The following is a 26,034-nucleotide window of genomic DNA, read 5'->3' on the forward strand; positions in this document are numbered from 1 at the left end:
GGACTTTAAATGATTTACAGTTCAATTGCATGGGGAGCAGGAGAATGCAAAGCATAGAAACTGCCCAACCCAAAGCCTGCTGTGCTCAGCCTTGATGGCAAATGGAAGATGACATATTTCTGGGGGTTTTTCTTCTTTAATGGGAGGGCACAGCCATTCTACTGAAAGGCAAACAGATATGCTAGGCTCTAGGGCCAGTATACTTTCCTCCCTGTGCTGGAGACATGGGAAAAAGAGGGCTTTGGATCCAGCTGATTCAAAGACTCCCTTGATACACCTTCTTTTACATCCCTTTTTGTCATTACTACCAGCAGGGTAGCAGTAAATTTCCATACCTGCAGCAAGGCAGCTTGCAAGGAGCAGGCCTCCCCCTCCACCAGCAGAAAGGGAGACCTACTATATCTGACTCTATCTATCTATCTATCTATCTATCTATCTATCTATCTATCTATTTATTTTCCTTTTTTGCTGCCACTGCTAAAAGCAATGGCATCTGGGGGTAGTCAGATTAGAACATATTTAGAAAGACACGCCTTCTATTCATTTTTTTATTCATTTACAAAAATGGTATAAATCTTTTAAACGTAAGATTTGATATTTAGCACAGAAACTCAAGCACGGTCAGTTGAGCTCTGAGTGACAGTTTGGGTACTTTACAAAAAAAACCCCACAAAAACCCCTTAATTCCTTTGAACAGTATGTTCAAGCAGTTAACAAAAAAAATTCACATCTACTCCAAAATACTTGTTTTCATTCTTCTCCATTTGCGGCAGTCACAGCAAGCAGTACTTCCTCTCAGCATGAAGTGCAGCTGTAGAAATTCAGGACTTCTCGGATGTTAAAACAGAGTCAAAGGCTGTTGACAGCACCTTACAAATAGCTTGCGCTTGTTCCTGCATTTTATAAACAGAAAGAGTTGCTCATACTTGTTTTCATGAACATGAAGACGTATTCAGCCTCAAGCCCATCTCGAAGTTTCAGCATTTCCCTTATAGCATGCTTTGCTTTGATGACATTTCCTATCTTAAGCTAGGCAGCCAATGTGGTGCCATCCAGGTACTTGGAACTGCAACTCCCAATAGCCCCAGCCAGCATGACCAGTGGCGGAGGTAATTAGAGTTCCAGCCCACAGCATCTGGAGGGCACCAATGTTGCCTATCCCTGATCTAAAGCATTCTATGTAGAGCAGTGGTGTCAGTCCAGAAATGTGACTTGCAAACAAGAGTTGCTATTTTAGAAATTGCCAGCAGAAACGTATCATCAGAGTTTGATATTCCAGATAGGCTATTTGTTAACAGAGGGACAGTTCCTGCATGTATGCTGAGTTTCCCTTGTTTACCAAGCAGTTGCCAGTATAGGGCTCCAGGGCATTTAAACTCAAAGCCTATCATCAAGTGATATTAGTGCAGTATTTGCTAGCATACATATGGCACTTGGAAAGCCAGGCTGGTGCATTTAAAGTTCAAATATATGGCAGCGACAAAGCTATGAGAATAAAGGTTAGTGTTATGCTCTCCTAGTGGTTCAAATTTCCACTTGAAGCCCTGTGAACTGGTGATGCCACCCACCTTTAATTAATAAAGCTACAGATTTAATTAAAGGGTACTTTATCCCACAAAGCTGTAAGGTGGAGTGATTGACAGGGAGAAAATAAATGTACCAAAGAAGCATATGCAATTAATTTGAAATTACAGAACTGCCACTATCTTATTTTCACATGGGCTCCTGCTCTTTTGCTACTTGCACTGCTGCTGCTACAGAAGATAAGGGCTGTGGCAGGAACAAATGCACATGAAATTTAGAGTCGCTCTGACACTTGCACATATAGCGGTGCCTGGCCAATCTGGCTGGTGTGCCACAAATCATGTCTTAAGTAAGAGGTAGTATTACTCTAGTATATGCATGTAATTGCTCCTATCTTAATTCTGTCTCTATTCTAGCGATCTGGGAAACAGGCAGCAAAATATGGGAGGGCAGACCAAGCCATGAAATCTGCCTGTGCCACAAGATGGCTACACAACATTTCCTTATATAGGCCGCAATGGTACAAACCTATTTTGTCATGTTTTGGTCCAGTACATGTAGCTAGACATAAGGCACAAGCATATGATAGCACTTTGCATATTTTATGACTTACTGTCAACCTAGAATTATCCAGCAAGTGTTTTTTAAAGTAATATTAAGCATGAACCTTACCATACTATTACACTGGTATATCCAAAGGTTGTACTCTTCATAGTTTGTATCAGTTGTCTTTAAAGCCAGTAAACTCTTTCCTGCCCCAAGGCCATCATCATAGCAGACCATCCGAACAATTAGGTAGAGTGCATGTCTATGCAAAACATCCTGAAAATGCCATGTGTTAATTTGTCAGTTTCATTGCTTGCAGCCAATGGGCATTACAATATAAATCACAAAAACAAAAAAGACAACCTAAGAGTAAATTAAAACATCAATTTTCAGAACTGCAAATTGCCAAAACTTAAAATTATGAAGTTTCCCAAATCTAGAAATTCCCTTGGCAGTCACCCATAACTTTCTCTACCTCCTAGCACATACAAAGCTATTCTGTAGGTAGCAAAATTGTCTACATCAGCCAGAAACCATCTGCTTTTGAACTGATTGACTTTAAAAAAATCTGGAGTGAATACAGAAATCTGTTATTAAGTGAACTGTGCAAAAGGTAATAAAGACTATAGTCAAGAATGTCTACAAAAAGATGGTAATGTGTGTCTAACAGGAAAAAGGTTATTACTGCAAAGAAACAGAACTGTAATAGTTGGATTTAAATTTCAATACACCAAACTCAGAACTTGGAATTCTTCGTATAATCAAAGTCCATTTTGGTATCTTCAGGAGAAAAAAAAATCATATCACAATTATCGTCAGAAATATTCTGAGATGGTATTACTGGATAAATTGAATAAGGCATATTTAAAACCAGGAGCAACTTACATACTGGTCCAAAGTTGTGACTTTAATACCATACTTGGAAACTCCCATAACGAATTCTTCTTCCCCTGGAACAAAGGGTAGCTTTCCATCTTGCTTTGGAAAAAAACCAAAAAGGAATTATTGTAGGCAGAGACAGTTTGATGACAAAACAAGTCTGATACAACTTGTATGTTCTCATGTAAATAAATAAGCAGCAACAGCCTTCAAAATAAGTCAAAAGAGTGACAATAGCTCTGTGAAAGTTTATTGACAATAATAGATACGGTACTTTGCTACTTCATTTTACACCGCAGAAGCCAAGGTACTGCACACACGCTAAGTTTCTGAAGCAGAACAGAAATAAATGCTTTCTAGTGATTCCAAAACAAGCCAAAGTTTCCTGGAGCATGATCCTTTTTTTAACTCCCTTGCTCAGCTATTCTATCTTGAGACCATCAGCCACAGCAAAAGGTTATCGAAAACAGCCAATTTCCCAGACTCCCAGCCCCGCTTTCAATACCAGTGAGGAACAGTCATCTGGAACTCAGCAGAACTGGAAACCAATTCTTAAAAATAAAGATGGCTTAGACTAGGATAGTTTCCCAGGGCCACAGTTTCCCCATAAAAAGACCCAAGGGGACATATAGCCAAAGTCAGTCTTTACCTGTGCCACATCTATGTAATTTATCAAGTCCAATGGTCCCTCCAAAGTCTTGCTTTCATCAAGCTTCAGTTTTTCAATGGCACCGACATATTTTACTCTAAATTCTGCACAAGTATCTGAGTTGCTATTGCTCTGGCCTATAAAGAAGCAGACATTTAAACCATTACTCCATCATTTTATCAATTGGCAAACGTATTGGGCATTCAACCATATAAAATGACTCAGTGTAGTATTTATCTAAATAATTGTAACTAAATAACTGGAATTACTTCTGTTGTGCAACAGTGGTCTCCATACCTCCCCCCCTTGCACTGTCCCAAAATCTGTTCCACAGGTTTGGAGAAAGGCCCAGGACAGATTTGGGGAGCATATGGGGGGAGGATGGGAACAGAACGTGAGGACAAACTGTTGAATTGTGTCCCTTTTCTTAAAATAAATAAATAAATAAATAAATAAATAAATAAATAAAAAAATAAAAGTGTCACCTAAAAGTGATTTATTGTTTTCCCTGGGCTTATTCCAACCACATTAAAATATTTATCTTGCAAGAAAGCAGAACTGAATCGGGGGATGACTTAAATTTCTTATATTGGGGTACCAGAGGTTTCTGCAAATACAGAGCATAAAACCAGGTGTGTTGCTTCGGATACATGGAAGCATAAGGAAACCTCAGAACATGGTACGACCACAACATTACACCAAATGTAAGCTTGAAAATAGGGACACTTTCTAGTGAAATTTCAAAAGGCAGAGGAGCTGCCCAGTAAAGTTTCCATCATGAACAAAACAGGATTCTGAAGTCCTGTCTAGCTTTTTGCCTGTCCATAGAAATACCAGATACAGAGGAAATTATACAAATTAGTAAAGGCAGCAGATCTATACAAAAAGACAACAAATCACACAGATTGACATCATAATATAAAAATGTGATGCATATGCTGCAAAGGTGTATATTACATAATTTTATTTGTATATGCACAGATGATGTAATAATTTGTAAGTAACAGCAGACTCAGTGTTGTTTTCTGCTTTAAAAAATTAGTAAAGTTCTGTGTCAGCATGTTCACATTTCTAGATACAGCTTCAATTAGTTATGAAACTCATCTATGCATTCTGACAAATAACAGAATGTCTTTAGGCCATCATCAATTTCCTACCTGAACTTTTTGTGGAGTCTGTATCTAGACTAGCCACAGTACTAGATCGTGAAAGCCCACCAAGACTGGAATCCACTGACTAGATAAGGAAGAATACATATGAAAGCATTATGAAGTTATGCAGGTCAAATAATATTTAAAAGTGTGGTTTCTTATAAACTCATGAATTAAAGGCATGAATTAAACCAGAAGCATGATTAATGAAGGCTTATTCCTATAACAATAAACCATAGTTTGTTACATCCAAATGCAGCTACGGAATAACACATCACATTGCAGTACAACATCCTTCAACAATAAGAACACTTTAAATTCCTTCTTTCTCTCTATTCCACAAGCTAAGCAGTATTTCATCATTTACAATTCACTTTCAGTGGCTGCATCTATGCTTATAGGACTTAAGATAACTGTAGGAGTTATTTTTCTTTGTCATGACGGTACAAAATATGTACAATTTTTAATGTAGCTGGTTGACTTTAGTAACATCAATTATTCTCAATTTGAATGCCAAGTCTGCATGAAGAAATAGCAAGTATAACAAAAAGGATATGAACATTTTTGTAAATATAGATTCATCCCTAACTCTAAACATCTTCAGGATGTACATCTGAATGCACCATTTAGCAGATGCCAAACTTCCACAATGTCATACAAGGGATAACTGACCGATATGAATATATTTTAAAATTTGTCAATTTTCAAGGAGGCATACCCAAATTTGCTTACCTTACTTTTGGTACTAATTTCACTGCTTTGTGAACTGCTGCTACTATGCCGCTTTTTTCCTTTTCTGAACATTTTTAAATTGACATAGAATCAGTGAGAATACTGTAAAGAATGAAAAGAGAGTCCTGTTTGCCACCCCAATATAACTCCAATTCTACATACACATAAACACCTCATAGATATATATTTACATTCGTTATGGAGGTTCAAATCTGCCAGTTAAAAGGCAGAGTCAAGCAACTGCCATTAAATGACTGTCAAGCTGTGGTTTCCACAGTGCCAAGTTTAAAACTGAAAAACAAAATATATGTTTCATGGTTGTGATCTCTGCTTATTAGTAATGAATATAAATTATCTCAAAACTCAAACAAAGGTTCTTCAAAATATTCTAAAAGCAGATGCTTACTGTCACCACTCCGTCAACAGTATGAATGCTTGTAGAACCATGCTTTCCTTTAAAATTGTGTACATTTCATTGGATGCTAACAAATTTCTACAGACTTTCCTAGAAGGACAAGCTGACACACAAGCAATACTTGATATCTCTTTATCTGTTTTATTTGTCGTCATTTTATTGCTATTGTACATCACCATGACATTTTCTATGGTTTAACAGTTTGTAAATATTCCAAACACGTAATATTTAACATGCAGGTTTACACAGATTTTTTGTTGAAACCCATTTCTCCACTAAAAGTACAATTAATGGAGGAAGGTGTTCTGAAAAACTAAGGTGCTATCTGTACTTGTCTTGACGTTACCTGCAGTGTGGAAGGAATGAGCCTGGCTCGTTTCAGAACTGACATTTTCTCCACATGATTTCAGAAGAGGGGTGCCTCCCCTTTCCCCCTTCTCTTTTTCTTTATGCAGTCAACAGCGGACATCGCAGGCAGAAATACAGCAAATGAAGATTCTCCGATTCACTACATTACCACAGCGAAAAAAGCTGCCACTGCTGCAGTCGCCGCAAATCCTGCCAAAAGGAAAGAAAACAAAAACCAACAGCTTGGTCACTGTTAACATCATTTCCACTGCCTGGAGTTTTCTGCATTTCGTTTCTCTCCGACCTCGCTCCTTACAATCCTCTTTCACTCGCCACCTTCGAATATACAGTGGTACCTCGGGTGAAGAACTTAACCGTTCTTAACCTGAAACTGTTCTTAATCTGAGGTACCACTTTAGTTAATGGGGCCTCCTGCTGCCACTGCGCTGCCAATTGCACGATTTCTGTTCTCATCCTGAAGCAAAGTTCTTAACCCGAGGTTAGCGGAGTCTGTCACCTGAAGCGTCTGTAACCCGAGGTACCACTGTACTTCGTAGATCCGGCAACGTGGATTCCATTCCATGAAACTATATATTGCCTAAATAAGTCGGTCAGCCTTTTCAGGAGCCACAAGACACTTTGTTGGCTTTGCTGCCAGAGACTGACCCAGTTACCCTGCTCTTAGCAGAAGTGAAAGGGCACCAGGAGCATCACCCCCTACCTGACCCAAAAATGACCCCTACCTTTCATTCCCACCATAATGAAATACTGAGCACAAGGAAGCCCCTCCCCGTTCTGCTTCCGGGTAGCAACCGTCGCGTCGGAGAACTTACGCTCCGTCTGCCTCTTCCGCTCTAGGACTTTTCGAAGGACATTTTTAGCGCAGAGACTCTATGGTGGTGCGGAAGTGATGGAGAGGGAACGCTCACTTTCCGGCTGCGCGAGCGGGGCTGTGGACGAAGTACAGGTGCCGGCGAGGGCCAAGCCAAGAGGGCGCGCCGTGCCTCTTCCTCGCGGAGATGGCGACGAGGAGAAGGACCGAGGCGTTCATTCCCGCCGAGGAGAGCGACCAGCTGTTGATTCGGCCCCTGTGAGTGGCTGTCTCGCGCCGCCGCGGCCTTCGGCTAACCAACCGCCCTTGCTGCGCGCGTGCGCACTCTCTCGCTCTGCCCCCTCGCGCGCCGAGCTTAAAGGGCTCCCATGTCTGCCGCTGCAAACCCTCACGAAAACATTTCTCTCATATATATAGAGGGGGAGGGAGGGAGGAGAAGGATATCTTCAATTCTGGGCTGTGAACCAATAATTGCCTAACATTATCATGTTCTGGATAAATAAAATCTCTGAGAGTATCTATATTTATAAAGGTAAAGGGACCCCTGACCATTAGGTCCAGTCGTCGCCGACTCTGGGGTTGCGGCGCTCATCTCGCTTTATTGGCCGAGGGAGCCGGCGTACAGCTTTTGGGTCATGTGGCCAGCATGACTAAGCCACTTTTGGTGAACCAGAGCAGCGCACAGAAACGCCGTTTACCTTCCCGCCGGAGCGGTACCTGTTTATCTACTTGCACTTTGACGTGCTTTTGAACTGCTAGGTTGGCAGGAGCAGGGACTGAGCAACGGGAGCTCACCCCGTTGCGGGGATTCGAACCGCCGACCTTCTGATCGGCAAGTCCTAGGCTCTGTGGTTTAACCCACAGCACCACCCGCATCCCTATCTATATATCTGTATGCAAATCAGGAAGATTTGGGGCATCACATGGCGGGACAGATCTCAAACAAACAAAAAACCCAGCATGTTTGCACTCCTGTCTCAGCGACATTGGCTTGGTCGTGTCCACAGAATGGAAGATGGCAGGATCTCCAAGGACAGTGCTCTACAGGGAGCTGGCTTCAGGCACCAGACCAACACTTCATTGCAAAGATGTCTGCAAGGGAGACATGAGGAAGGCTGGCAACATCAACCCTTGCAGATGACTGCAGTCCCTGGAGACAGAGAAGTTGTGTGTCTACAGTAGCAACCAGAGGAGGAAGGCAGACATACAGAGAGAAGAAACGCCATGGTGCATCTACAGCAGCATAACCAAATGCTTATATCTGCCTCAGCTGCAGCAAAACATGTCTGTCCTATTTAGTGTATTGGTCTCTACAGCCACAACAGGCTCTGTAACTCTCCAATGGTTTGACTTCACTCTCAAAGGCACACTCCTCCATTGCCTCTCAAGACAGATGCCAGCCACAAACATATACAGTGGTACCTCAGGTTACAGACGCTTCAGGTTACAGACTCTGCTAACCCAGAAGTAGTACCTTGGGTTAAGAACTTTGCTTCAGGATGAGAACAGAAATCGTGCGGCAGCAGAGGGAGGCCCCATTAGCTAAAGTGGTACCTCAGGTTAAGAACAGTTTCAGGTTAAGAACGGACCTCCAGAACGAATTACCGTATTTTTCGCTCTATAACACGCACCCGACTATAACACGCACGTAGTTTTTAGAGGAGGAAAATCCGTAGGCATGCCACCCGTAGGCAGTCCCTCCATAACACGCACAGACATTTCCCCTTACTTTTTAGGAGGAAAAAAGTGAGTGTTATGGTGCAAAAAATACGGTAAGTTCTTAACCCGAGGTACCACTGTACATGCTTAATCCTATCTATCTATATACACACACACACACACACACACACACACACATAGGGGTTTTATTTATCCCAAACATGATGTTGTTAAGCAATTATTGGTTCACAGTCCAGGGTTCAAGCTTTATGGGGGATCATGGTTAGAGTCAGGAGATGGTCCCTTGATTGTTTGGATTCTCTCTGTGGTGTTGAATGAGATACTCTGTCAAGCCTTGGATTGGGGACAGATGTGTTAAGTGGATGAGGGAGCACTTTTAGAGATGGCAGAGAGCTATGAGTTGGTTGAGAGCCCACATTGAGAGTGCAGGAACTCTATGGGGATCTGATGTGGGGTAACTGGCCTTCTCCCTAGTAGCAGTTGCCTGCCTTGTGTCCCCAGTTATTGTCAGCTTGCATTTTCGTAAATAAAGACAATAATACAAAGTCTGTCAGCTTCCAGTGGTCTCTTAGAGGAAGTAAACTCAGTGCTACTAGAATTTCTCCCCCATTCATAGATTCTGCATTTGTGTCTTCTGGCAAATGCTTCATGAGACAAGGTGTCAATAGGAATTTGTGTTTTCTTTCATTCATAGCAATGAGAATCCTTTCAGGCTGTCAGGTATTATTCTGGAAGCCTGTCGTCAGAAATGTTGTGGAGATGGCAGAGCAAAATGCTGAGCCACATGCTGCTGCTATGTTTTCCTGTTATGTTTGGACATGAGACATGCCGCCACAGGTCCAGTCCCCCCCCCCCCCTGCAGGGCTATGTGTATCTCTCATCTTATTAATTGCTGAGTCACCACCATTTTGTGGGCTTGGTAGATCTAGTGATTCATTTCCCAGTACAGTGGTACCTCGGGTTACATACGCTTCAGGTTACAGACTCCGCTAACCCAGAAATAGTGCTTCAGGTTAAGAACAGAAATTGTGCTCTGGCGGCACAGTGGCAGCAGGAGGCCCCATTAGCTAAAGTGGTGCTTCAGGTTAAGAACAGTTTCAGGTTAAGTACCGACCTCTGGAACGAATTAAGTACTTAACCCGAGGTACCACTGTAGATCCTTCCTCCCTAAGATGTTAGGAAGTAGGCTAGTATACTTTTATTGGTAAGTTGCTACAATAACTGTTGCTCCTCAGTCTGAAACAGCCTGAAATGTTTTCAAAGCACTCTGTTGGTAGAACCAGTGTATACATTACTACATTTAATCTACTCTAGACCTTACTCTGCAAGGCTCACATTTACTCTTAGAAGTCAAGGAGCCTTTCTTTTCTCACCAACTTTATGATTTATCCTTATACGCCTCAGCAGCTTGTACAATTTTTGGCCGTTATCGTAGAAACTTTCATTCTAGCTGGCTAAGCGAAATGGATGAAGCATCATTGATTTCATGACAGGATTACCTTATCATCTTTTGTCTAGACAAGGCCTTAGCTTCAACAGCTCATAGGAAGCTCATGCTTAATTTTTAATCCGTCATCTCCCTTAATCATTTCTCTTTCACTGTTTTCCAACAAGGAGCCCTTTATCTTTTAAAGGTGACCTACAATCCTTGGTTCTAGACATACGACCTTTTCATTCAACTGTAATAATTTAATGTACGTCTGAACGAGCCTGTTTCACTGTGATCCTGGATTTGTTTAATCATCTCTGCTACTTTATTTAGTTACACCATAGACATGCATGAAGCTAGAATAAAAATTGTGACTTGTTTACTTTAAATACCACATTCTGTAGCTGGCTTCTAAGTAACCATTTTCCTAGTTGCGTGGATATGCTGCAGGCAACCAGGCAGGAAACCTATTGTAAATTGGTGGTGTGTTGGTTCTTTTGCTTTAGGACTCCGCAGAAGCCAAAAATGACTAGGCTTAGTGTGTATGGACAGGTGTCCTCATGAAATTTGTTTTAGACTAGCTGACCCCTGTAGCCATATTTGCAACTCTGTTTTGTTCCGTATTACATTCTGCAAAATCTCTAGAAATCTGAGGAGCATGAAATGCAACTCATTTCTCCCAAATTGTCTTGAATCTGATGAGCTATAGAAGGAATAATTGTTGAGATGATTTAAATGACCGACTACGTCTCTTACTATAATTGAGTTCATTACAGAATGTGGTATGCCTTTATATCCAAATGTGCACTTACATAACTAGGGGTACAATCTTCACTTATCTCGTAGTTACCTCCACTAAGTTCAATAGGACTTATTCTGGTTAGGATTGTGCTGTTGTAAAGCACGACTTTCAAGAGGTTTCAGTTCACATGTCACATTATTGCCAATTTTGGTTCCTCTCTTTGAAAATGGGTGCAGATGTTGAACTGGGTTCCTAGTTGAAATTCATAATATGAATGAACCTGGGCAAGCCTTGGACTTGCATACTCTCTCATCTTAGTTGTGAGGAGGTGATTATAATCTTTTGCTTCAATTGTTAACTGTTTTTAATGTTATGCCCAATCATGTATAAACTCTGATTAGTCTTGTATACATTTTACTCAGAAGTTATTTCAAAATGTGGGCTAAATAGTAGGCTTGATTGAAGGAACAATAGTTCAAAATTAGCTGCAGTTTAGGGTTCAGATGTATTGCTAAAAGCGAATATGAAAGCTTCCATTCTCCTTGGGGAGCACATGAGCCCGAGGCTTGCCCAGGGCTGTTCACATAATGTTAAACCATAGTTTGGCATTACATCGAAATCAGGCCATGGAATTAAACCAAAGACATCACTTTGCTTGGTCAGTTACTTATAGTTGTTTTTATATCAGTGGGTTGTTGATTGTTTTTTGTAATTTGTCACAACTTTCTTTTCACAGAGGTGCAGGGCAGGAAGTAGGAAGATCATGCATTATTCTGGAATTTAAAGGAAGGAAGATAATGGTAATCATTGATCTAAGTTATTTATTAACGTTTTGTCACAGTAGACACATCTTTGACAGTAAATATTCAAAGCATTCTACCACTGCAAACCTCTGAAGGATTGCCTTCTTTCATATGAGCCTCTTCTGGCTCTCTCCTTGTATTGTTTCACACACACAGCCCACACAAACACTATCTGAACTTTGACGAGTTGGGATGGACATGGGACATTTTCATTTTCAGTGTCCAGACTGAGGAAAGCCCTCCCCAGAAGTTTTGTAGGGCTACCACATTGCTCACTTTTCAGCAGTGGCATAACGTTGGTTGCCAACACCTGGGGCAGGCATGTGCCGGGCGGGGGTTGCCAAGCTAGCCCTCACCGCCGCCACTGTCCGAGTGACAGTGCAGGGATGCATTGAGCTGACATGGAAACTTTCCAGAGTTGTGTTCCTTTTATGGAGTATTGCCAACAGTGCTGGTCACTCCCCCACCCATTTCCTTCAAATGAGAGGAGAAACATTTGGGTTACACCTAAGATCACATGCTTTTAAATATTTGAAATATCAAGATGCAACATAAACTTTACTGTTTTGATGTAAAAGAGCAATCATCAGTGTATAAGTATGTGTTAATACCATATACTAGTTGTTTGTAGAAATACAATTATTGGTCATCTTTTTTTTTAGCTTGATTGTGGAATCCACCCTGGCCTAGAAGGAATGGATGCACTTCCATATATCGATCTGATAGACCCAGCTGAGATTGATCTCCTCTTGATTAGTCAGTAAGTGATGTGTTGCTCAATGCTGAAGGCTGAGGGGGATTTTGTGTTTTTATTTTAAAATGCTGAGACTCTGTAACAGATTTGTTAAGCTTTGCTGATGTTGAAGTGTTAAGTGTTAGCTGTTTTGTTACTTGATCTTTTGTTGAAACAAAAATGATCTAGCTGCATGCCATGGTATTATAGGGCTTGATTCTGAAATATGATCTTGCCTCTTTCAGTTTCCATTTGGATCACTGTGGCGCATTGCCATGGTTTCTACAGAAGACAAGTTTTAAAGGGAGGACCTTCATGACCCATGCTACAAAAGCAATTTATAGGTGGCTTCTGTCAGATTACGTCAAAGTTAGGTGAGTTCATCCTCATACTTGTGGGATAAAACTTTTGTGAAATGATACCGTAATTTGAACAATGGATGTGTAATATTTTTGCCTGTTGCATTGTTGCCCTGTAATCTCAAGGGCAGTTTGTGGCGACCGTCTTCTGAGTCCGGCACAATCTTATCTTCAAAAACTGGGGAACAGGATGACATTTTGCCTTACTATTTTATACAGCAATATATCAGCAGATGACATGCTGTATACGGAGACGGACTTGGAAGAAAGCATGGACAAAATAGAAACTATCAACTTCCATGAAGTGAAAGAGGTGGCGGGAATCAAGTTCTGGTGTTACCACGCAGGCCACGTTCTGGGAGCAGCCATGTTTATGATTGAAATAGCTGGAGTGAAGGTATTTCCTTAGCTCACTAGATAATCCAAGTAGGCTTGTTATCAGTGGGCCTTTATTTATATTAATTTACCTCTCCAGTGTGTTTTGTGGGTATAGGATTTATTCACCATCACATTTCTATTAAACCTGTCACATTAAAGCTCCATGGTGTAAGTCAGAGGTAGGGAACCTTGGAACTGCACCCCTCCAGTCCTCTCTGCCTGGCCCTTGAGACACACCCAGCCCTCACTGACCCTTTTCCATGGCTTCATTGAGTGCTTTAGCTTGGGGGGAATGTGTGATAATACTTCTTGCTAGCTGAAAATTTGATAATGCCCTTTGCTTGCCTGGATAGAGGGTGAAGAAGCTTTCATGTGTTCATGTGTGTTCATTCTAAATGTGTGTGCACCTGAATTTTGTACAACTGGAATGTAGTCTATGTCAGATCCATTATGAAGGACTTAGTTTTTGGAAATGGGTATTTTCAGTTCTTCCCAAGGACCTATTAATCCACACAATAGCAGGTTTAAACACTGCTAGCTTTTATTATTGCAAGATAGAAAGATTAGCACATACTCAGGCTCTCAGCAGAAGTAATTTTAGCATCAGAAGTAGTGATAACAGCAGAATAAGTTCCGCTTTCGCATCTCATTCATTTACAACCTATAGAAACATTACGTCCAACTTACGTCACCCTGCTTAAGCAAAGTAGATACTACCAGGCCAATGTGAAGTCAATCCTTAGGGATTCCTTTAATTCCAGTGAGCATATCCTAGATTTCTATGGTTCTTCCACCCACCTTTTGCCTCTGCCTCTGCCCACCACTGGAGTGTGGCCCGTTGAAGTTTGCTCACAAGGGAATTGCAGCCCTTGGCTAAAAAAGGTTCTTCACCCCTGGTATAAGCTATTGTTATTGGAAGTTAAGGGTTATCCATCTGTAGAGCTCAAGTAGTATGCATGAAATTTCAACTTCCCATCATATTTTGTGATACAGGCTTCCCCTTAAGCACTTACTGCTTGGTCCATGAAGGACTATGGATGAACCAATAGACATTGACCTAACTGTTAATTTTTTTTACCATGGTTTATATTAGTTTTTCTGTCTAATTACAGTGTACATTGTTTCTTTGTCAAAGCTTTTATACACAGGTGACTTCTCAAGACAAGAAGATAGGCACTTGATGGCAGCTGAGATTCCCAATATTAAACCAGATATTCTTATAATTGTAAGCTTCTCCTATAATAATTTGAAGTGAAAACTCGAATAACATAGAAAGTGTTCACACTCCTTCTAACTAAGGCACCTCTATTTAACACACTCTGGAAGTGGGCAAATAGTGCAGTGCACTTAAAAAAAAGGAGTGCTCTTTGGTAATTTTATAAAGTATGATCAAAAAGTAATTTTTGCAAGTTTGAAAAATAAACCCCTTAAATGGCATATATGTGTATTTGTATGTGTGTATATGGGATGAATATGATTTAAGAATATTTTTTGTGGGGGAAATCATAGGGCAAAGTTTATCGTCATACTACAATTCATGATTAATCATACAAAATAAGTTGTACACGCTTGTCTTAGAAAATTACAACAATATATCAAAATTTAGCTCTGGTTTATTAAATTCTCATGCTAGACATGTTTGAGATCAGGTATAGTGCCGCAGCCATGCTGATCGACACAACTCATTACATTTTTGATGGTTTGAAGAAGCAATTCCTATTTTTGTGAGCAGTTGGTCTACATATGTTCTGGAGTGTGGGTGGCAGATCCCGTGGCAGTTTTTAGTAATCCCAAATAGGAATAGTGAGGCTGTGACTAGATTGTGGCATAGTCACACTGCCATTCTGGTCATGTGTCTCATCATTATTTTTAATGGTGTGTCTTTTGGCCTTAGGAATCTACCTATGGTACACACATCCATGAAAAACGTGAGGAGAGGGAGGCGAGATTCTGCAACACTGTACATGATATTGTAAACAGGGGAGGCAGAGGTCTTATTCCTGTGTTTGCTTTGGGAAGAGCACAAGAATTGCTTTTGATTTTAGGTATGTACCTGCACATCACCTCTTTCCAACTTTACATGTTCATTGTGTCTGAAAAAACTACACGTCCATCTAAATTATATTTACTGTTCTTAGTTTTCATAATTTGTTAAAGTTGTGTGTTGTTGTTGTTTTTTAAAAAACCTAGATGAATACTGGCAAAATCATCCTGAGCTTCATGAGATACCTATATACTATGCTTCCTCTCTGGCAAAGAAATGCATGGCCGTGTATCAGACCTATGTCAATGCCATGAATGATAAAATCCGCAAGCAAATCAACATCAACAACCCATTTGTATTCAAGCACATTAGTAATCTGAAGGTCAGTGTGAATAAATGAAATTTTAATAACGTGAATGTATAGAAAGGTTATGAAGAACTATAATTCTGACTTAAAATTGGGCATCAAACCCTTTTCAGAAGAATTCAGTCTACCAGCAACTCTTACCTGGGACTAGCACTAAACATGCCTCTGATAAGCATCCTTCTGGGATTCATGTATATGGCATCATTGCCAGAACCCTGCAGAAATACTTTGAGCTCACTGAGGATCCCATAGAGTCCTTTATAAAAATACATCACTAAAATACTCTTTGTCCCTGAGAGCAAGGGTAACAGTTAAGGTGGAACACTTTTCTCTGACTTTCATAAAATGGAATAATAATTATTCTTTGTTTACCTAGAGCATGGATCATTTTGATGACATAGGCCCAAGTGTTGTAATGGCTTCCCCCGGTATGATGCAGAGTGGATTATCCAGAGAGTTATTTGAGAGCTGGTGTACTGACAAGAGGAATGGAGTCATCATAGCAGGATACTGTGTGGAAGGAACACTTGCTAAGGTGAGGTATATTTTGACTAGTGGTATATGTTAATATGCAGGGCAGGCAGCTTAAAAGACTTAATTATTTTATCAGGAAATCTGGAGTGAATTGGGCTACTGTTTTGGTGCCCCTGTACTTACAGTCTGATGCATACTTCAGTTTGTACCTTTTTTATTCTGAATGAAAGAATACCAAGAAACACTGGTATGAAAAATCTCAAAGCTGGAATCCAGTGCTGGAATATATTCAGAGGAGACTAGATATGTCACGGTGAATTGCATTAGAATAGGACAATTGCAATATTTTGCTAGATAGAAATGTTGTGTGTTTGTGCTGGGAAGGAATTCTGTATTGACTGTTTTTTATACATGTATATATTTAGTGTAGGGATGCAATGGCACTGTGGTCTAAACCACCGAGCCTCTTGGGCTTGCCGATCATAAGGTCTGCAGTTCAAAACTGCATGACGGGGTGAGCTCCCGTTGCTCTGTCTCGGCTCCTGCCAACCTAGCAGTTTGAAAGCACACCGGTGTGAGCAGATAAATAGGTACCGCTGTGGTGGGAATGTAAATGGTGTTTCCGTGCACTCTGGCTTCCGTCACGGTGTCCTGTTGTGCCAGAAGCGGTTTGGTCATGCTGGCCACATGACCTGGAAAGCTGTCTGTGGACAAACGCTGGCTCCCTCGGCCTGAAAGTTGAGATGAGCGCCACACCCATAGTTGAATTCAACTGGACTTAACCATCTAGGGATCCTTTACTGCTTTTACCTTTATATTTAATGTGTATCTTCATAATAAATAAATATTCTGAATGAAATAATATAATGGGTGCATTTTGTTTATTGTTGCAGCACATCATGTCTGAACCTGAAGAAATTACAACTATGTCAGGACAGAAACTCCCATTGAAGATGTCTGTGGATTACATCTCTTTCTCTGCACACACAGATTACCAACAAACCAGCGAGTTCATCCGGGCACTAAAACCTCCCCATGTGGTTAGCGTTTATTTTTGTTATTTTCAAGATGTACAGTTTTTGTCAAATACCAATGCCAGTTCAACAAATTCCATTTTAACTAGCCAGAGGTGAACAGTAATTCAAAGTTGCAGCACCACTCCTCTTCCATGATAAACTATGCTTTAGGTTTTCTTCCACGTTTGAAACAAAAGTGATTTTTCTTGAGAGTGCTGCTGTAAACAGTGTGTAAAGCTTGTAGCTTCCGGAAGAAAATATGTGACTTACATGTCTAAAATGATTTGGAGGTAAATCAAGCGAACATGAAATGAAAGAAGATAGAAGATGCAGGAAAATAAAGTGGTTGGAAAATGGAGAGGAGATGATGTGGGAAAGGGTCAAAGAACAATCCAAAGAGAGCAGAGTTCCAAAGAGCTGTGTGGACTTCAGGGATTGTCTCACTTCACCCTCTCTGCAGCCCATAGCATCCACTCAAAAAAGCTGCTCTGGTTTGTGAGGCGCTCTCAGTCATATACAGGTGTAGGATACAGGCGCATATTAATGACACCACCACTCCTTTTGTAAAGAAGGGCTGTTTCTCCTCCTCTTCCCTAAGCTGCCACCTTCCTGGCAACGCATCAGGAGTGCCTATATTTTGACAACTAACAATGACTTTTTCATGCAGATATTGGTTCATGGTGAGCAGAATGAAATGGCCAGGCTGAAAGCGGCAGTAATACGTGAATATGAGGATAATGATGAAGTTCACATAGAAGTCCACAATCCTAGAAATACTGAAGCCGTAACACTAAACTTCAGAGGAGAAAAGCTTGCCAAGGTAAAAGGCTAATGTTTTCTTCATCACAATAAGCACATTTACCTAGTCATCAGGTTATTTCTTCAAAAATATATCTAATTCTTGCGAAGGGACAAGTCAGTATATTGGATGATGAACACAGCACACAGCTCTTATGTCAGGAAGCATAACATCCTCTTGCCTTTGTTTAGGAAACTTGTTCTTGCTCTCATCCACAGCCCATTACAAATACACTGCTCAGTATGCTCCATAATCTGCTGTTGGATATTGCAGGGTTGCAGTTGTTTGAAGCCTTTGAAATATATTAACAGCTTCAAATAACATGCATGTGCACACTCTTTGTCTATGACCCCACCCAGGACCACTACTCAGAGAGGTCGGGAGAACTAGTGATTCTGAAAAGGACAAGAATAGGCCAATCATAACATAGAGAACTATCACATGGGATTATTGGTGGGCTGTCCATTCTGAAGTTGAGAAAGAACATGGCAGCTTGTAAAGGGAGTTTTGTAATTGATGGGTACTTTTGAGTCATGCTTGCTGATAAATTCACCTTGAAATTTTGGTACATGGTCTAGTACACAGAATGAGAAGTGATGCCGTATCCAGTTGTTCAAATGGGGACTGTTTTTCATCACTACCCATTTAAAAATATCTATCCTATTTGCAATTCCCATACACTTTCTTACACATAGTCTTGATTTTTCTCTTGTGATTTCTCTAGGTTATGGGCTCACTAGCAGATAAGAAACCAGAACAAGGGCAGCGCGTTTCAGGGATACTAGTTAAGAGAAATTTTAACTATCACATACTTGCTCCATGTGACCTCTCCAGTAAGTAAAAGTGAAAACATTTATTATCCTTGTTCCATTGGTTTGGATCCCTAACTTTCTTATGTAAACAGTATAGAGTTCCTGTTCACAGAAGGGGCTTTTGCATCTTTCTTCTTTCTACTCCTGTGAATGTGGGTCCCCAAAATCTGGAATTGGTGTGGGACAGTGCAGCTGGTGAGGAGGAGGGAAATTTCAGGCAGAAGTTTACAGAGGAACAACTTAGGGTCTAATGTTGTCTTTTTTGCTTTCCTTTTTTTTTACAGATTACACTGATCTGGCTATGAGCACTGTGACACAAACACAAGCTGTTCCATACACAGGCTCTTTCAGTCTGCTTTATTATCAGCTACAAAAGCTAACAGGTGCGTAACTGGAGGAAGCCGCTTGAAGTCTCTCCAAAATTATTATTGGAACTTGCTTGATGAGAAGATCAGTAATGGTCAACAAACTGTTGAAACAACATCCAGCATAACCCACTGTGCAGCTGGAAGAGATTTTTGGGCACATTTTAGGACCATTTTGAATTCATGAGTTGCACTAGATGCACCCAGAGTATGTATGTACAGAGTGTGCCCAAGAAATATTTAAGCAGTGATGCATTTATTGTGGTATTTTATATTTTTCAAGGTGACATAAAAGAAGTAGACGTCCAGGATAAGCCAGCTTTGAAGGTTTTTAAAAACATTACTGTGGTCCAAGAGCCGGGTATGGTGGTGCTGGAGGTAAGGACAGAATACAAGTTTCTGTATAACTGTTGTGATAACATACAAGAGGCTTTGAAACATAGTTGGGCTTCCTGAGGTGAGGGAGTGCTATAATCTTATACCCCCACATACAATGTCCGGTAACCAAGCCTTTGAAGTCAGTGGGACAAGGGAGCAAGGCCGATAATGATGAATGTAGTAGATTGGCAGACTCATAACATAGCCATTCTAATAGCCTAGTCGCAACCACTTTGAACTTTATAGTTAAAGCCAACATAGTTTCCCTCTTAACCAGAATTTCAAACCAGCTACAAAACCAAATAAATGTAGAAAGCCAAAAACAAAATTACTTCAAATGGAATTCCAACAATTAATGTGCTCTTTAATTGTTCTTTTTCCTCTCATTCTGCTTTTTCTCCCTCCAGTGGGTAGCAAACCCTGCTAATGATATGTATGCAGACACTGTAAAAACAGTGATACTGGAAGTTCAGTCCAATCCCAAAATTCATAAAGGTATTCTCCCTTTTCATTTTTATATATAGTATACTTTTAATAGTGTGTGTTTCTGTGAAAAGATGTGAACTAATTTTATATTGGAGAATACAGTTCTGCCAAGCCCAGGGTCCTGAGACACAATCCACTGTCTGGCTTCCCATTACTTTTAGCAGGGCTGAAATAAACAGAATTATATAAACTCCTCCCTTTAATATGAAACTGGATTTTGAGGCATGTATAATGTAGCATTATTAAAGTCAATTTCATGTGCAAATAGGTATATTAAAACACAGGGACATTCTTCTAAATTAAATCATGTCAGTCATAGAACATGTTATTAATTGGAATTCTATAGGTCAAATAAGGGACGCGGGTGGCGCTGTGGGTTAAACCACAGTGCCTAGGACTTGCCAATCAGAAGGTCGGCAGTTTGAATCCCCGTGACGGGGTGAGCTCCTGTTGCTTGGTCCCTGCTCCTGCCAACCTAGCAGTTCGAAAGCACGTCAAAGTGCAAGTAGATAAATATCTACTGCTCCGGCGGGAAGGTAAACGGCGTTTCTGTGCGCTGCTCTGGTTTGCCAGAAGCGGTTTAGTGATGTTGGCCACATGACCCGGAAGCTGTACGCCGGCTCCCTCGGCCAATAAAGCGAGATGAGCGCCGCAACCCCAGAGTCGGCCATGACTGGACCTAATGGTCAGGGGTCCCTTTACCTTTTACTATAGGTCAAATATGTTCAGAATCTAACGTTCTGGGAAATCTTCAGAGCAGAAACATACAGTAAGCCCACAACTTACGCAAGGGTTACATTCTGGAAATCATGCCTAAATCCAAAATGGGTTCAAGCTAAATGCTAAATGCACAAGCTAAATGCACATAAAATGCACAAGCTAAATGCACATAAAATGTGGGCTCACAGTATTATCTGTAATGAAATGGTACTAGATAAACCTGGTTCCTAAATGTATCAGTTGAAGAACTATTATTATTAAAAGCTGAGCTGTTCATAGTTCTTCTGTAAATGCCAATAGACTGCAAACTCGTTTCATGTTAAGAAACAGAAGCCTGTAACATCACAAAGCTCATTCGGTGTCTTGCTTGGATACAGATTTCACACCCACAGGGAGAAGGTGTGTGAGACCTTGTTGGTTCTCTTTCCTCCCCTTTGCCCCTGGAAAAGTGTGGGAGGTGGCACTGGTGACCTCAAAAAGAAGGGAGAATCTGCAAAAGCCATTGCCCTCCCCTGCCCCACTGGTGAGGAGGATCTCTCCAGTGAATCAAAAGCCTTCCAGGGACAGAAGGAGCCCTTCAATTGGCAACAGACAGCAAATTCTGGATTCAGCCCATAAAATGATCATACTTGTCTATAACCTAATGCATGTCTAAGAATCCAATAATTACAGCATGAAGTTCAGATCCAGCTATTCCCCTCCACGCACACCAGCATGATCTGAATTAGCTAAGCACAACTTCATTTACATAATAATGTACAAGAAACCATTTAGACTTGTAGGAACTCAGTAGTATGTGCCAATATTTTCCTTGTCATTTAATGCCTGTTACATTATAGCTACATATATGTAGCCCAGCTACATTATAACAAATGGCAATTACAATGGAATGTAAAATGTATGGTTTTTTTCCAGCTGTGGTACATAAAATTCCTAAAAAAGAAGAGATAGATGCATATCACAAGAAGATGGAGATTATGCTTCAGTAAGTTATAACATCACATAACCCTTTCTTTCCCACAAAAGATAACTCATATATTTTAGTACCTTTGTTATTGAACAAAATTAATTTTGGGGGCTTGCTCAAAACCTTGTGTCAGGGGTTCAGGAGCAGAGGCACAGGAAAGGGAGGAAACAGAGAGCGAGGGGGAGGAATCCGAAGGAAATATGAGCGATGACAGCGGCCCGAGATCTCTGAGTCTTTCCAGTGAATCGGAAGATTCACAGAAAGGGGCGCCAGTGGTCAGAGCAAGAGGGGCGCCTAGGGGGACACCCCAGGAAGAAGGGACCAGAGGGGACTCAGAGAGCAGCAGTTGGAAATCGGGACCAGCTTCCCCGCCAGAGCGCAGTAGGGGGGAGGGGTCCCAGGTCTCGGGATCTGGCGGCTCGCCGCAAGCGGGAGGGCATGAGTCAGGAGTGGCCACACCTCCATTGGGGAGCGAGGAAACGGTCAAGAGGAAGGTTGAAGGCTGGGCGCGCGCGCCAAGTTCAAATGCACAGGAAGGCGGCACAGTAAGCAGCCCGGATAGGGAGCCAGGTCCTAAAGCCCGCCGCAAGGAGGGAGAAGAGTCCGGGGGGTCCGCGTCAGAAGAGTCCAGGAAGGAAGAGACCACGGGGGGTAGAGGGACCCAGAGGAGGAAGGAAAGACGGAAGAGGTGGAGTAAGACTAGAGTATTAAGTTGGTGTACAGGAGGCGGAGACTCAGACGGAGCTTCGCCGGTCTAGCTTCTAAGACGTAGAGCTGCGCGCTGCGGCTTGAAAATGGAAACTGTAACTCAATAAAGACTTTTGTACAGTACTGCCGGCTAGCGTGGTCCTCTGTGAGCTGGGACCTGGAAGCGGCTCTGACAGTAAGCTCCGTCTCCTGTACACCAACTTAATACTCTAGTCTTACTCCACCTCTTCCGTCTTTCCTTCCTCCTCTGGGTCCCTCTACCCCCCGTGGTCTCTTCCTTCCTGGACTCTTCTGACGCGGACCCCCCGGACTCTTCTCCCTCCTTGCGGCGGGCTTTAGGACCTGGCTCCCTATCCGGGCTGCTTACTGTGCTGCCTTCCTGTGCATTTGAACTTGGCGCGCGCGCCCAGCCTTCAACCTTCCTCTTGACCGTTTCCTCGCTCCCCAATGGAGGTGTGGCCACTCCTGACTCATGCCCTCCCGCTTGCGGCGAGCCGCCAGATCCCGAGACCTGGGACCCCTCCCCCCTACTGCGCTCTGGCGGGGAAGCTGGTCCCGATTTCCAACTGCTGCTCTCTGAGTCCCCTCTGGTCCCTTCTTCCTGGGGTGTCCCCCTAGGCGCCCCCCTTGCTCTGACCACTGGCGCCCCTTTCTGTGAATCTTCCGATTCACTGGAAAGACTCAGAGATCTCGGGCCGCTGTCATCGCTCATATTTCCTTCGGATTCCTCCCCCTCGCTCTCTGTTTCCTCCCTTTCCTGTGCCTCTGCTCCTGAACCCCTGACACCTTGTATTTAGACCAGAGGTTATACTGAAAGGCCCAACATTTTTTAAGTGTTAAAATCCATCTAATAGTATGGAAATCATTCTAAAAAGGTTTGAATTTGGTTCTTTTCTAGAAATTTGTTTGAAACAGAAAGTTAGATTCTTAGGCTACAGTTCTATAGAAATCAGTGGGGCTTATTTTTGCAAAAGAAGCCGGAGGAACATCGCCCGGCTGTGAGGCATGAAGGCTGCACCCTGCAAGGCCCTTTCCACCTGCCCTAGGGGGCAGGGCCCACACTCACCCAGCCCTACTATGTTAAATATGTATTCTGTAGTTGACCTCCTTTGTAATGTTTTATTTTGAAATCTTTAAGATGATATTTTAGTTTTCTGTTATGTTGCTTTGACTGTATACTCTATAATTGACTTTTTCAAATTGTTTTATTGATTTATTGATTTAATATGTTGTAAACCGCTTTGAGATTTTTCTTAAAAATATAAAGCAGTATAGAAATTAATTAATTAATTAATTAATTGATACAAAGGATCACACAGCTAAACAGAAAACACTGTAGTTAAATAGTTATATAATTTGGTGCCATTCTATGTTTATTAATGATTAGTCTTTCATTTCTAGGGACATGTTTGGAGAAGACTGTGTAAGTGCTAAGAAGGATAATGTACTGAGCATCACTGTGGATGGAAAAACAGCAAATCTTTCATTGGATACACGGGTATTTATAGCTAAATTTTATGCTGATGTATTGTGTCTTGTGTAGCCGATGAGATTTATGCTTAGGAATGTATGCAGCACCTCAGTAGGCTTTCTGAAATCTAACAGCTAACCATGCATTTTGGTGACCATTGTCAGAATAAATCGTTCTTTTCAGAAGATTTCCAATTCATTATTGCATTTCCACTTTCAACACAACCTTTTGGTTGATCACACTTGCTAGAAGATAGCACGAAATAGAATGATAGAGTGATGTAGAATTGTTTCTTAAATTTCTGCCCACTTTCCAACTAAAGCTCATAAAGGGACTTGCAATTATTGTTAATTTTAAAAATTGCTGTGTATAAATTAAATACTCAGAAGGATTACAGTAAATTATGTTTTGTAAGGAATGCTGGAGATCTGCTGGGTTGTTCCTCTTATATTGAGAGAAGTGGGGAGGGGAGGCAACTTTTGCTGACTCCTCCTGCCCCCTGCAGTCCCTCTCTACTTCTCCCAATATAAGAGGAACAACCCAGCAGATCTCCGGCATTTTTTACGTCAGGATGCCGCTCCTTTACGGCAAACAATGTTCCCTGATAGACATTTTATATAGGTATGAAATAGTCAACAAATTCAGCATTCATGGCATTCTTTACATCCACCTACCCAGTCAAAGTTCTTGAGGCTGCGTGCTCTTAAATGAATTAATTAAGAATGAATTGGGCACATTATTGCTGGCATAGCACCTAGAATTAAAGTGCCTTGTCAAGCTTGCTTAAGGCTGTTAAACTCAATGGTACTAACCAAGAGTAACTGGCTACATAATTGTATGACTTTGGCTGAGATCCAGAAAGCCATTTAGGCTGAGATGTAGGGGTGTGTGGTAGCCCTTTGAAAGTTTCGACCACATTTCAAAAGCAGTTAGGGGAATTTAAGTCTAAATTTACGTTGGATTCATGGAATGAGTTATGTGGGTGGGTGTTTAGATTTTTAAAAAATTGTCTGGCTTCTATGCAGAGTCTTCTCAAGAAGATCTGAAAAATAAATTAGGGATTTGCAAATTGATTCTTATTTTCGCCTCTTCTAGACTGTTGACCATGAACCAGGATGTGAAGATGATGATGAAACTCTTCGGGAAATGGTGGAGTTAGCTGCACAGCGACTCTACGATGCCATTACCCCTGTGCAATAAACTGATTGTCCATTGTATATTTTGGGGCCTATAGAAAAACTGTTACAAATCCGTTTATTCTCGACGTGGTTTTTTAAAAAATAAATGTTCTTTAACAAAGTACGTTTACCTTTTTCTTAGCCATAAAACTGTTTTAGCCCCAAGTGGGCAGATGGCAATAGCAGACTTATTGATATAAAGTGATCCTTTTAATAAGGTCTAAGAAGCAGAAATATGCAACCTCTTATATGTGTAAGATAACATCATATTGTTAGGGACAGCTCCTCTGTAACAAAGTAATTGTGTTATCTTTTAAAAATATATTTAAAAATATGTCTCTTGTTAATGGCCTGATTATAAAACTTACAAAGACCAAAATCACAAGTAACTTGTGGAAACTTCAGTAAACTTCAGAAGCTCCCTCTTTTAACTATAGCCCTCTGCACCACCTGGGAATCTGCTCCAAGACACTAGAAACTATCTCTGATGTGACACCAGAGGTCACAGTTGGATTTCGGGAAAGTCCTAGAATGTGTATGAGAGCATACACAGATACATACACCTCTTTAGACCCAATGTGTGTTTTGTGTCCTTGATTGACTTACAAGTCATTAATTATCACACAGACCTAAAATTACATACATGCACCAGAACGTTCCTGGCTCTGCTAGCTTCTTAACTCCAAGAGTGACAAAGTGAATTAAGACATTTTAGCTGCTATGCTCTTGGTTCGTCTCCCCTCCCCACCCTGGCTTTTTAGCACTTAGCTCCTTTGCAAAAAGTTTTCTTGTTTGATTTGTGCATATCAGGTTGCTGTTAAAAGCATAGCAGCTAGGTTTTGCTGTGTGGCAAGTTGCAAACTGAGTACACAAGGAGGAGGTGGAAGAGACTTGAGATGGATGTTAGAATGAGGTTGCTCCATGAAATTCATTGGCAGTAAGATTCAGGATGGACAAAAAAGAAAGTACTTCTGCACACAACACTGCCTGCTCTCACACAATATGGGGGTGGCAATGGCAGAGATGGGTAGATGATAACACAACTTCATGGAGGGCAGGTCTAGCTAAGCATAACCTCCAGCATCAGACAGTATGCAACTGAATACCAG

At 41.3% G+C, this 26,034-nt stretch overlaps 3 protein-coding genes across 7 annotated transcripts in view; 1 reads left to right on the plus strand and 2 right to left on the minus strand.

Annotated features, from left to right (window-relative positions):
* ADAM17 (ADAM metallopeptidase domain 17) overlaps window positions 1-26,034 on the minus strand; it is a 290,647-nt gene that overhangs the window by 226,275 nt on the left and 38,338 nt on the right. The window lies entirely within an intron of this gene.
* On the minus strand, window positions 535-7,215 carry ITGB1BP1 (integrin subunit beta 1 binding protein 1). Of its 4 annotated transcripts, none has more exons than XM_081189255.1 (8): window positions 7,078-7,215; window positions 6,243-6,454; window positions 5,482-5,583; window positions 4,756-4,834; window positions 3,599-3,735; window positions 2,956-3,048; window positions 2,197-2,346; window positions 535-893 (listed from the first exon to the last, which is right to left on the minus strand). In XM_081189255.1, exons 3-8 carry the CDS (start codon window positions 5,551-5,553, stop codon window positions 822-824), a joined length of 603 nt encoding a protein of 200 aa, XP_081045381.1. In that variant the 5' UTR covers window positions 5,554-5,583; window positions 6,243-6,454; window positions 7,078-7,215; the 3' UTR covers window positions 535-821. The 4 variants fall into 4 exon arrangements, with proteins under 4 accessions (XP_081045381.1, XP_081045380.1, XP_081045382.1 ...); XM_081189254.1 differs by having other exon boundaries at window positions 6,988-7,103; XM_081189256.1 differs by lacking the exon at window positions 7,078-7,215 and adding an exon at window positions 6,843-6,866.
* CPSF3 (cleavage and polyadenylation specific factor 3) lies at window positions 7,200-25,046 on the plus strand. Of its 2 annotated transcripts, XM_081189098.1 has the most exons (18): window positions 7,200-7,334; window positions 11,664-11,727; window positions 12,393-12,490; window positions 12,709-12,837; window positions 13,042-13,219; window positions 14,336-14,425; window positions 15,095-15,245; window positions 15,391-15,566; window positions 15,928-16,086; window positions 16,919-17,065; window positions 17,709-17,861; window positions 18,565-18,673; window positions 18,937-19,035; window positions 19,301-19,395; window positions 19,803-19,890; window positions 21,517-21,586; window positions 23,678-23,774; window positions 24,843-25,046. In XM_081189098.1, exons 1-18 carry the CDS (start codon window positions 7,264-7,266, stop codon window positions 24,945-24,947), a joined length of 2,079 nt encoding a protein of 692 aa, XP_081045224.1. In that variant the 5' UTR covers window positions 7,200-7,263; the 3' UTR covers window positions 24,948-25,046. The 2 variants fall into 2 exon arrangements, with proteins under 2 accessions (XP_081045224.1, XP_081045225.1); XM_081189099.1 differs by lacking the exons at window positions 19,803-19,890; window positions 21,517-21,586; window positions 23,678-23,774; window positions 24,843-25,046 and adding an exon at window positions 19,461-19,765 and having other exon boundaries at window positions 19,301-19,429.

Source organism: Podarcis bocagei (assembly GCF_964188305.1).
Source record: "Podarcis bocagei genome assembly, chromosome: 3".
NCBI classification, from domain to species: Eukaryota; Metazoa; Chordata; class Lepidosauria; order Squamata; family Lacertidae; genus Podarcis; species Podarcis bocagei.